General features: G+C 41.0%; 1 protein-coding gene across 1 annotated transcript; it reads right to left on the bottom strand.

Moving 5' to 3' along the window:
- Positions 1–4,394: 4,394 nt before the first annotated feature.
- LOC139433955 (spexin prohormone 2-like) lies at positions 4,395–10,585 on the bottom strand. Its single transcript, XM_071203373.1, has 6 exons — positions 10,439–10,585; positions 8,742–8,893; positions 6,213–6,287; positions 6,092–6,140; positions 5,759–5,836; positions 4,395–4,512 (listed from the first exon to the last, which is right to left on the bottom strand). Exons 2-6 carry the CDS (start codon positions 8,742–8,744, stop codon positions 4,421–4,423), a joined length of 297 nt encoding a protein of 98 aa, XP_071059474.1. The 5' UTR covers positions 8,745–8,893; positions 10,439–10,585; the 3' UTR covers positions 4,395–4,420.
- Positions 10,586–12,868: the final 2,283 nt, after the last annotated feature.

The following is a 12,868-nucleotide window of genomic DNA, read 5'->3' as shown; positions in this document are numbered from 1 at the left end:
TACATCGTTTATTTGTGTGCTTCAGAGAAAGAGCTGAAGAATTGGGATTCTATGCGAACCCAGTACACCCGGTACAGGAGACTTGCCCCTTCGGGTAGTTGTGGAGCACAAAGGACGGGCAGACAGCAGTGGATCATAACCAGGCTGCCGTTTTTAGAGCCCTACACAAGAAGGAAGGAGAGTACTTCGAACCTCACCATCACGGTAACTATTTTATTTGTTGAGTACAAATAAGTGTTTCTTGCTTCTTTCATTTACAAAAACATTATTTTCATTCATTTGGTGGTTACAGTGTTACATATAATTATTGATGTGCTCATCACCTTAATGTTGCAGCTGGTAATGGAGGAGCTAATTGAAATTACATGATATACTGCTGGGTAGCTTATGAAATTCACCATGGGTTCAATAACGCTTTTATCTTAACCTATAATAATACATGATAACGCGTTACACCCAACTCTGGAGATGACACACGGGCATACTATGCTGCCTTTATTGTAAGGGATATTTCTACTAAAAACTACTCAAACTATTTCTACTTTCTACTATAATACATGATAAAATATGTCTTGATTATATTTTGTAGTGTTCGGAATCTTAAAAGTTAACTGAAGTTATCAAATAAATGTAATGTAAAACTGAATCAAACCATAAACATTATGTATATATATATAGGCTATATATATATATATATATCTGTGTGTGTGTGTCACAGGTAATTCCAAAGGGTTCACATTTTTTCTTGCAACTGTATATAAGAAAAAGTATGTGAACCCTGTATATATATATATATATATATATATATACCCTGTGTATGTGAACCCTGTATATATATAATATATCTGCATTATTTCATTATTTGATCCCACTTTATGCTTTGCTCTTGCTGCTTGTTTTACACTGATGTTATATCTGATTTCTTACTGATGTAAAGCACTTTGAACTGCAATCCCCTGTATGAAAGGTGCGATACAAATAAAGTTATTATTATTCAGATGGATGTTTCTCTGTTCATTCTCCCATTCTCCTCCTCAATCTGCCTACAAGTATTTTAATGTTGTAGCTGTTACTATAACCAATACTAATGCTAGGGCTGCAACTGACAGTTATGTCGGCACGTTGTTATTGTTTCTTATCGCTGTGTGATTAAAAGAACACAAATAGCAGGATAGGCAATGCAAAACTTTATTTCGCACCTTCATACACACACAACACACCATTAGAATGAGCTTTTATCAACGCCTACATGATGATAACCTGTCAACATGACATTAATACAGAGCGGGCAGAACCCAAATCTAGCTCCAGTGCCGCACGGAGCATGTCTTCGATGGACGAGAGGGAAAATGGAACGCACACGCTATTTGTTGTTTGTTTATATCACGGTCTGTTCTTCTTCTCTGTCTTCCGGCTGTTGCCTCTTTTGAATGACGAATACACACTACCGCCGCCTGCTGGTAAGGAGAGTTATTGCCACTCACGCACGTCTTTGCGGTGTGTTCCCGTGCGACACATGGCCAAGACGCAGGAGAACACGGCGACGCAACAGCCGGCGTCGGCGAGTCCTCTGGTGACTGCTTGGTGTGTCAGGGCCTTAAGAGTCATTATTGCGGACATTACCCACAGGAGCAAATGCGGGTAAAGTGTCTTGCTCAAGGACACAACGGCCTGACGCAGTGGCGGCCGAGGCGGGATTCGAACTGGAGTTCACCAACGCCCCTTGATCTGATGACCAACGCTTAACCACTGCGTCAAAACCGTCCCCAGATTTGGAGCATTTCAAAACCACCGCGGGGGGTCGAGTTGTTGATTCTTGTTCTGTTTTCTGTGACTATCTTGCTCACCCTCTCAGACATTCAGTTGCGCGCGCTACTAAAGAGACGCGCTACCATGGAAACCAAACAATGGTGTAGCTGTATTAAAGTCTGAGTGGAACAGTCTTGAGTAAATCTGATTTTGTCAGAAATCGGGAGAAATGCGGGAGAAATATGACCCCGGGAGAGGGCAATGAAATCGGGAGTGTTGGCAAGTATGGACACAGGTGAGGAGGGAGGAGAAACACAGGGCACCAGGTGAACGGAATCACCAGCAACAGACAAGATGGGAGGGGGAACACTTTTCAAACTAAAACGCAGATCTTGACAAATATATGCATAAATTACATAGATGCACATGCTTCCTGTGCCATGTTTTAGCATGGAACAAAGTAATATACTTCACCAATAATGAAGCTATATAATCCGTAATGGAGACCGAGATCTATGGCCCCAGATCTATGGCCCCAGAGATCACCTCCGTTACAGCGTGTTCATGGTTTAACTCCAATAGAGTTGATTCCGCATTTTTTATCGCACTCTAGAAGCTATAGGCGCATTCACACCGCAGTACTTTTCCCACAAAGGTTCATGAGAACTTAGTTGAGAACTCTTTAGTTCTCATGAACTAAGTACAGATCGCGTTCACACCGGAATAAGTTCCCTGAGGGAGAATTAGGCAAATGAAGCCGCTGACGTCACTTCTTCTTCTGCTTTGGGTTTACTGGCAGGCCGCAAACAACTTCACGGCGTATACTGCCGCCCAAAGTCCCCGGCCGGAAGTCCCCGGAGTTGGGGACTGGCTTCAGTAGAAGCTGCTGGGAGTCCCAGCAGCTTCTACTGAAGCCTTCCGAGTAAATCGCCAGAACGCCGACACCTCCTCATCTCCACCGCTCCCATGTTTTCTTTTGTGTTGCCATAAGTTATAGTCTCTCTGCGTTTGTGCGCTGGGCTAATGCTAATAATGCTAATGAAAGGATAATAAAATGGCGGCTTCACAACACTTTTTGGGAGTTTTACGGGGCGTGGTTTTCAATCCGCCCAGCCAATCAGACATAGGAACCTTTTTCTCCCACGAAAGTCCCTGCTCTCTAGCAGGGACGGAAAAGGGGGTCCTTGGTATGAAAAAGTTTGAGAAACACGACCTAGAGAACCCCTCCCACCCCCTCCATGCAGAGCTAGTGAAGATGAGGAGCACTTTCAGCCACAGACTCATCCCTCCATGCAGAGCTAGTGAAGATGAGGAGCACTTTCAGCCACAGACTCATCCCTCCATGCAGAGCTAGTGAAGATGAGGAGCACCTTCAGCCTCAGCTAGTGAAGATGAGGAGCACCTTCAGCCTCAGACTCATCTCTCCTCGGGTCAGCAACAAGCGCCTCGGACAGTCCTTTGTGCCTGTAGCCCTCAGGCTGCACAACAAGGGCTAACCATGTACCAGTTAAAAGTAACCCGTACTGGACATACATCAAATCTGCACTGTTTGTACAAATATGTTCGTTTACATTATTAAAGTGTTACCTTGTTGTGATATCTTGTTTTAACAGTTACTTATATAATGTTATTTTTAATTGTATTATCCTTGTGTCATTCTGTACTGTCCTGTTTTTAACACTCACTCTGTTGCTGCTTTAAACTCCTGAATTTCCCCACAGGGATAAATAAAGGTCCATCTTTAAGTGCTTTGAGCACCAGGAAAAGTGCTTTATAAATGTAATGTATTATTATTATTATTATTATTATCTTATCTTGTCTTATTTATAATATAACATTTTGTATTTTCCAGATTTAGAATTAGCCTGGCCCGCTACTGTTGTTTGTATGCCCGGATTGTTATATCCTTCTAACCTTTACTTACAAAAACGGTACAAGGATAAAACAATCCAGACAGGAAAGTTAAGGCATAAGCTGACATCTAATGCATTAGTGAAAGATAATGGTATAAATACAGTAAGTACCTTATGCTCATACTGCTTACTTTCAGTCAGAAATAGTCTAAATTAAAGAAAAAACTACGCAAACTGTCATTTGAATTGTATTATTTCAACCTTAATTTTCATTTTGATGATTTTGTATACATGTCTACATATTTGTTCAAATTAGATTTAGAAAAAGATTAAGAAAAAGGCGTTTATTTTATTACTTTATAACACTGACTCACTTCCAGTAATACTTTCTGATTGATATCAAAGAACACTGCCCATATTGCAGCCGCATACAGTGGATAATACCTTGTATTATTGTCCCTTTAATTCACTGAACTTCACTTGGCTCCAACAATGCTGGGGCCTCCTGCCCTCTGGCGGTGAGAAGGACACAGTGCAGCAGACAAGATGAACAGACAATCTTCATCGTTTATTCACAGCATTTTGTGTGTGTGTGTGTGTGTGTGTGTGTGTGTGTGTGTGTGTGTGTGTGTGTGTGTGTGTGTGTGTGTGTGTGTGTGTGTGTGTGTGTGTGTGTGTGTGTGTGTGTGTGTGTGTGTGTGTGTGTGTGTGTGTGTGTGTGTGTGTGTGTGTGTGTGTGTGTGTGTGTGTGTGTGTGTGTGTGTGTGTGTGTGTGTGTGTGTGTGTGTGTGTGTGTGTGTTGATCCTGACAGTGAGTCTCATCTCCTCTGGAGGTAGCTGACCAGGACCTTCTCTAGACTCACGATGTGACTGGTTTTACTGAAGTCCTGGGACGGCAGCCTCTGGATGCCTGCGCGCGCATGCACACACACACGCACGCACGCACACACACACACACACACACACACACACACACACACACACACACACAGGAAGTTGGTTAAAACCTCTGATCAGTATGAAAAGGCCACGCTAAATGATTTGATGTCTTGTGTTATGGTATGTAATGTAAATGTGTCGTCCGGCGTAGTTTTACAGACCTATAGATCATGTCATTTTAAATTGCCAGCTGTCAGACAAATATCTGAAGAGTTTGTGGAAAACTTTCTCATCGTCTCTCCTGATGCTGTTTGTCCCGTAGCCTGTTAGACTGTAGATGAATGCTCTTGTGACAAATACATTCACTTATTCCACTAGCTCATTTTATGGGAAAGTAACATGTTATTAATTGGTCCTGTTTTTGCTTCTGGTAAGTCTTTTAAAGTAATTTTTTATACAAAAACATTTATGAGGTGTCAGATTTACTAACGCTGAATACAGTCTGACTACATTATAGCCTCAATAGTGTCAGTGTCACCTGCTGACCAGTGTTTCCATGGTGACAGTGAGTGACACCTGCTGACCAGTGTTTACGTGGAAACAACCCTTGCTAACAGCATTTCCATGGTAACAAACAGTTTCTTCTGCAGATATTTTGGTTAGCCATGTTTGTAGTTTAAAAAAGAATATAATTTACCCAGAATTCATATTGGTCTGTATTAAACATATTGACCAAGGCATGAATATTAGGTCAGCTAGATCCAAGGGGCAATGTGATGAGGGGCAGTGTGGTGAGGGGCAGTGTGATGAGGGGCAGTGTGATGAGGGGCAGTGTGATGAGGGGCAGTGTGGTGAGGGGCAGTGTGATGAGGGGCAGTGTGATGAGGGGCAGTGTGATGAGGGGCAGTGTGATGAGGGGCAGTGTGGTGAGGGGCAGTGTGATGAGGGGCAGTGTGATGAGGGGCAGTGTGGTGAGGGGCAGTGTGGTGAGGGGCAGTGTGGTGAGGGGCAGTGTGGTGAGGGGCAGTGTGATGAGGGGCAGTGTGATGAGGGGCAGTGTGGTGAGGGGCAGTGTGGTGAGGGGCAGTGTGATGAGGGGCAGTGTGGTGAGGGGCAGTGTGATGAGGGGCAGTGTGGTGAGGGGCAGTGTGATGAGGGGCAGTGTGATGAGGGGCAGTGTGGTGAGGGGCAGTGTGATGAGGGGCAGTGTGGTGAGGGGCAGTGTGGTGAGGGGCAGTGTGATGAGGGGCAGTGTGGTGAGGGGCAGTGTGATGTACCTCTGAGTGCTGCGTACCAGCCCTGCAGGCTTTGCTTCAGAACACTGTTGTCCTCTTCCGACACAAACCTCCTGCCATCTGCACACACACACACACACACACACACACACACACACACACAATAAAAAAAATTGAAATAAAATGTGTAGGTGCAGTTTTAAAAGAGACAGCATTGTGCAGAATATTCAGAGGAAATGTGCTCTTATAATGTGTGTTAATGTTACACGAAGTGTCCTTGGGAGGGGAGGGTTGAAGAGTAAAATGCATAAAATATATACTGTATGTGTGGGAAACAAATGGCCCCTGTGTTAGCTGCAGTGTGAGTAGACTCACGTTTGCCCTTCAGGTACATCATGGACTGAGGCCCCCAGTGGACGTTCAGCTGGGGGGGGGGGACAACAGTTACTAGGTGATGCAGGAAGGTGTCAGACTGTGAGCAGCTGCTGAGACTTACCTTCTGTGTGTGACACGACTCCAGGAACAGGGAGAGGACGAGAGTACACGTCCATACAACGGTGGCTTTTCTCTCCTGGAACAACACACACATCCGGCCGTCAGCTACACACTTCTGCACACACACACCCCCCCCCCATCAGACTGAAACCCTCAGCTCCTATGCCTCATTTATTTAAAAATACAATATTAAAGAGAACTTCTCTTTTGATTACAGTATATTTTCTTCCAGGGAGTCGTAGTGAATACAGCAGTATTATATCTATGTGACTTGAAAGGACGCTGAATTAAAGCAAGGGAAATAGTAAAAGAGAAGAGACATCTGATCAATATGAGTCAACATGATTACCTTTAAAGATAACTACAGAGGGAGTGCTTCTAATGTTAAAGACTCTGCAGCTACAGAGAGCACTGGGCTCAGGGGACATTCACCGCAGGTGTGAAGTGAGGACGCTTTCAGGCGGGAAGATACAAAGCAGCAACATGTTTCTCCTGTGATGCAGAGTGTCCCGACATCTACAACGTGATGGAGAGTGTGTGGGCCTGCATTCGTAATATACATATATTATATTATACCATATGAACTTCTAAGGACTCACCGTGACACAGGTGATCATGGCCTTTAAATGTTCTGGAAAGTTCCTTATACAGCTTTAGCCTTGTTTTTATCTCATGAAGTCCCTGAGTGACACACCCTGAGCAGTCTGGTGGGTCATGGTCCGGGTCATGTGATTTAGTGTTCCCATAACAACATGTCCAAGATGTCCATGTGCCAGACTAAGACATGTGACTGAACTAGCTACATTTCAAAAGCTTTTTCTATGTTGAAAAAGGTAAAATTCAAGCCATTTAAGAATTAAAATGTTTACATAACATGTCCTTTATTATAATTGATCAATCAATCAATGTTATTTATACAGCCCAATATCACAAATGTTACATTCGTCTCAGTGGACTTCACAGTGTGTACAGAATATCAGTATGACAATACGACACCCTCTGTCCTTAGACCCTCTGTCCTTAGACCCTCACATCGTACAAGGAAACACTTCCAGAGAAAACCCACAGTTTAAAGCTCAGTTAATTTAGCTGATTCAATTATATTTAGTTTATATATTCTTATTCTTCAATTCAAAGAATGTTGAAACTAATTTAAACCAAAATATCATCCTCATTAATTAAGTTATAAATAAGAGTTACTTTACCATTAAAGCCCAATGTGACATATATGTCACTTTTCAGATATGTGACACTAGGGGGGGTTACTTGTCAGAAATGTGTTCTATGTGGTCTATTTAGTCTAAATGATGTTCCCCTTGATTTCCCCAAAAGTAGAAATGGGTCCGGGTTCTTATGGGTTGATTTATATATACAAATATATTGTATTACGTTATATTTTATTATATTATACTATATTAAACAATATTGTATTACATTCAATAACATTGTATTATACTACAATTTGTTAAATGGTATTATATTATATTGTTTCTTATTCAATTTATGTAAATATACTGTTAGTAGATTTGATATCAGAATCAGAATACCTTTATTAGTCCCACAGAGGGGACATTTACGATAAGAGTATATTTGTAATTATATAATAGTAGATTATATAATATTATGCATTTGTTTTATTATTATTTTAGTTTTTTATTATTTTAGGGACAGTGTACATAAATAAACATTTCAGTAAATATGTAAATTAGAGGCAATTTTTCATCTGTAGTCCCTGGACTGATGTTAATCTATAAACGTCAATATTAGTATATTATAATATATTATACTATACTATATGACAATATGTTATATATGTAAATGTGCTGTAAGTAGATACTAAATGTGTATAATGCAGTACTACTCTGGAGGTTCCTTACCTGCAAAGCAGTGATAATCTGAGCGCGTTGAAACGTCCCTGCTCACCGTAGAGTTTTGAGCTGTTATTATTTGACTGTCTGCTCTTAATGAATATACTGTTGTTTAAATGATCTGCTATTTATTTTTGAGTTTAAAGCATTTACAGTTGCATTCTTGTTCATGAATCAGTTGATTGATGCCAATAAACAGGCAATACTTTACTCAGGATTTTTTTTTTATTGTGTCCATTTATATTATATGTAATACATTATGAAATAATAACCCTATTGATTACTTAATGATGTCAAATATTGTTTGTAATATACCAAAACAAAAATGGTTGGATTTAGGGCATACGGTAAGGCATGTTTCTGCCTTGTTTCTTTTATACAGTATGTCAAAGGATGAGTTTATATGTGTGACAAATTACTTTAAAAAAATATATTTGAAACATACCAAAGAAGTGGAGTCAGAATCAGAATCAATGTCATTTACTAAAAATTAAGTATTTTAAAGCATCAGTAGTTATTAAATAATGGAAGAGTTAAATAAATACTAATATTCATGTTCATCAAAGTTGTCATAATTAAACCAATTGCAAATAGATCCATGAAATAAGTCTCTACAAAAACACAATTAAAATGTGATGTAAATAATTGAAAATGTGACTTACCATATCTGCTGCAGAGTGAGCGTGTGGTCCAGAATGTGTGTGTGTGTGTGTGTGTGTGTTCTCTGATGCTCCCGGCTTCTTTTATCCCCACCCTGCAGCCGCGGGTTCGATCCTCCCCCTCGGCGCCCGGCAGGACTCCTGTTTACTAGAGGCTCCAAAACAGCACAAAAACACAGGCTGACGTCAGGATCGTGATCTGCAGCGAAGAACATCAATAGTATGGACCCACTGCGTGTGATGTGTTCCAAAGCGGATCACTCCAAGGTATTTCATGTGGCTGCTGGTTTCATTTTCATTAGAGCTTTCCGCGAAGCAGGAAACGACGTTCATTCTGAAAGCTCTTACAGCTGAGCAGCACTGATTACCATCACAACAGTCCTCGACATAGATCTTAATACCATGGATAGACTATACATAGATATGAAGCCAAGGAGGTAAACATATAAACAGATTCTCATATCCGGAGTCACCTGTTGGTGCGTTCAGGTAAACATTGGCTGCTGGGAATCCAAGGCGCGTCCCATTGTGGGCACATACAGTAAACAGGTGGAAGTGGATTAGGGCCAAACAAAACTGAGATCTGACCAAAAGTGATTTTTTTAAATGTGGTTGTGAGATTACAGTAATAATTCAGTGTTTTTCTCTCAGAATTCTCATACCTTCCTTAAAAAAAACAAATATTTGTTTCTCCGAATCAAAGGGGAAAATTACAAAAGCATTGCACACAATTTAAACCAATCAATGTTGTGTAATCAACAAGGATAATCTGGTGTTTTTTAGTTGATGAGTAGTGCAGATAGCACTGTAAAATCAATCGACAGTAAGGAGTATACTTACTTCCGGGTGTAAAATCCTGCGTTATCCAATGGGAATGGACGCTCACATTGCTCTCCGTAATACAATAAAGGGGACATGATCAAATCGGAATATAATGTTCTTTTAAAAAACGTTAACTAAAGGGAACAATCTATTGGACACAGCTGAAGCTCTGGCCTTCCTTAAAAACTAACTAATCTAATAAAAATCACAGTTGTATTACACACAATGCACTGTTTTTTGAGAACAAAAATTCTTAACTAATGCACCATAATACATTCTGACGAAAAATAAAAATTATTATGAATACAAATAAAATAAAAGAAGCCTCCCGTGAGTTACTACAAGCTATAAAGTAGATTTTAAAAACGTTTTATAGAATAAAAGCTCACTGCAGGACGTTGTAGAAATGCGTGTGTGCACCACGACAAAGGAGCCTCATTCACTTTACATTGGGGTTGTTTGCGTGGTGCAGACACGTACATGTAACAAAGTTCGTGAGTCCACCACGCAATGCGGTGTTAAGGAGTCGTGGTGGAGTCACGCATTCTGGTGAGATCAGGTTGACATAAACAGATATTCACGGAAGATGATTAGGGCCACAAAATAATAATAATCTTTGAGATCTGACCAAAAGTACATTTGTATTTAGATTAATTTTTATTTAGATCATCAAGGGAGCCAGAGTAGAGGGCTTAAAGAGCCGCATGCCGCTCGAGAGCCGCGGGTTGCCGATCCCTGCCTTAGATAGACTGTGGAGGAAGGATGTCCCAGAATTGAGACCCGATTCTAACTGGGATTTAGTCTGGGCTAACATTCGTCAGGCGTCTCGCAATCCCGATCACCAACAAATCCACCTGAACTATGCGCATAGAATTTACCTGACACCCAGACGGCTGCATATGATGGGTCTTCTGGCAGATGCTCGGTGTACCCTATGCTCCATGGGGGCTCCTGGTACATTTCTCCATATGTTCTAGGAATGCCCGCCTGTTGCTCGCTTTTGGAACGGGGTCCGACATATTTTCTTTGACTGTATCTGTGTCTGTTTTTCTTTTGAATGACTTATCTCAGCTGCCAGCTACTGGTTACCAGAAAAGACCTCTATGCTGGCCTTACGGCTGCCAAGAAATTGGTTGCTATCAGGTGGAAACAACCCGACAAGCTCTCAGTGACGTTTCTTGGCGTAGTCTACATAGAACTGGAGTTAAGGAGTCCAATATCGGTTTTTGGGTGTCGACAGTTGAAAAGTTGAAGGAGCGGATCTAGCAATCTTAACTGATATAGTTGTTTGCAGTCATTGGTCCTGAGAGGTCCTGGTTGGGGGTGGGAGGGTTTATTATTTTTTTCCCCTTAGTTTTGTCCTCTTGTCTGATTGTTGTTATTGTTGGTTTTTTCTGTATTTTTTGTAATTTGTATTTTTGTAAATGTGTGTGAATAAAAAATTTTTTTTAAATGTAATGGGGCCCTTACCCTCTCCCTGATATTCTTAATGCCGGCAAACATTGGCTGCTGGGAATCCAAGGAATGTTCCCAATGTGGGCACATAAGCAGATATCGAGATATCTAAACATTTGTTAGATTTGACCAAAAGTCAAAACAAATAAGTCAGGTTTCTAACTTTAAAATTCTGACTTTAATCTAAGAATTAAATGTAGCTAAAAAATAACATGCGGCCCTAATCCAGTGGACCCAGATTTTGACAAAGGGGTCTTCTACAGACAGGAAAGTGCAGCAACACTTTTAGAAATAAAGAAACAACCACACATGTTCACAATTTGCACAAATACATGTGTGCTATTGTAATAAAGAAATGCATGACAGACTGGTCAAATAAATCAGAGTTTTTTTAATTCTTTATTATAACATCTCAGTTCAGTACTTACTGTAATTGTGATTGCCTCTAGGCCTCAGGATACATTCCCCAAATCAGGGAATATAGCTGAGACCTGGGTACGTGTGACTGCTCATCAATATGTGTGGGGGGGGCCTGAGCACTCTCTGCAGTCTGGGCTTCCTTAAGCCAGGTGGTGAGAAAATATGGGCTCGTCAAGTAAGATTTAAAACGTTTTATCTGAAATGTCGTCGTGTTAACACAAGTTTGTAGTGGTTTCAGGGAGAGCTTTAAAGAGGCCCTATTTTGCGTATTTTCAGGGTCAAATTTGTATATTGTGGTTCTACTATGATGTGTCGATGCTTTATATGTGGGGTAGGTAAGTTTCAGAAACCGGCTCGAGTGCACGAACATTTGAAAGTACACAGCCGAAAAGAATCCGCCCCTTCCTTCAGACTTCCTTACAGAGCACCTCCTCCAACACACATGAACGCGCACACGACATCAGCAGACGGTGAAAAGTGGCCGCCTGTTGCTGGCGAGTCATTGAAGTACTGCTGCAATGCACGCCCAATGAGGGCACGCCCAATGAGGGCACGCCCAATGAGGGCACGAGATACATTTGTGCGTGCACGAGATGGAAGGCTGACAGACAGGGCGGCAATCCAATCCGGATTGGTTGTACATTTTACAGTACTACGGCTTCCACAGATGACATTTTTTTATGGATTTTTTGTCAAAGCACTTCAGATATTCATTGCTATCGGGATGTTAAGAGCATTCCATGGAATATAACAAAAAGTGTATCTCGAGCCGGTTTCTGAAACTTACCTACCCCACCTTTAATGTTTAAAAAGCTCTTTATTTTTCATTTAAAAACAGTCAATTAGGGCCATTTTTGTGGTTTGTGTAGCCAAATGTAATTATCGTTGAATTTCCCGACATTTTCACTTCGAGACCGTTTGAGTGTGTGTGAACGGGGTGGGGGGAGGTGAGGGGCAGCAGCCGTTATAGACCATTCCCATGTTTACAAACATTAAGATTCGGAGACTCGTGAGTGCTTAACAGTAAATCAGTGAAGTCACGTGATTGGTTGCATTTGATTTTAGTGATTTCGAACACGCTACAGGAAAGGGAAACAACAAACAGCATAATAGATTGCTTTAACTGATTCCTAACATAAAAGGGACATTATAATCAAAATAAACTCTTATGTTTTGATGCATTCATTTAGGTTGATGTTAATATATGGAGATTGGCTTAAAGCTTACTATTCCTGTAGTGTACTGTACATATAACATAAGGAGAAGTTTGGTGTATGGTCTAAATTACATTTACATAAGAAAATGTATATCACATTATTTCCACTCAATTCACTAAAGTGTTTAGGTATGAGGAGGAGTGATTTAAAAAGTGTTTTTATAGAGAGGCGAAGTCGCCCATCTACTTCCGACCCATTGGACCTTATTTCAGAAAA

The sequence above is a fragment of the Pseudochaenichthys georgianus genome, chromosome 6 (assembly GCF_902827115.2).
Source record: "Pseudochaenichthys georgianus chromosome 6, fPseGeo1.2, whole genome shotgun sequence".
Classification (NCBI taxonomy): domain Eukaryota; kingdom Metazoa; phylum Chordata; class Actinopteri; order Perciformes; family Channichthyidae; genus Pseudochaenichthys; species Pseudochaenichthys georgianus.
This window is presented reverse-complemented; position numbering and strand designations above follow the sequence as displayed.

Excerpts from the sequence above, each read along its gene's own strand:
- LOC139433955 (XM_071203373.1), bottom strand. Across the intron at positions 6,141-6,212 it reads AGTCGTGTCACACACAGAAG|CTGAACGTCCACTGGGGGCC; the intron begins GTAAGTCTCAGC and ends CCCCCCCCCCAG. Across the intron at positions 5,837-6,091 it reads GATGTACCTGAAGGGCAAAC|ATGGCAGGAGGTTTGTGTCG; the intron begins GTGAGTCTACTC and ends GTGTGTGTGCAG.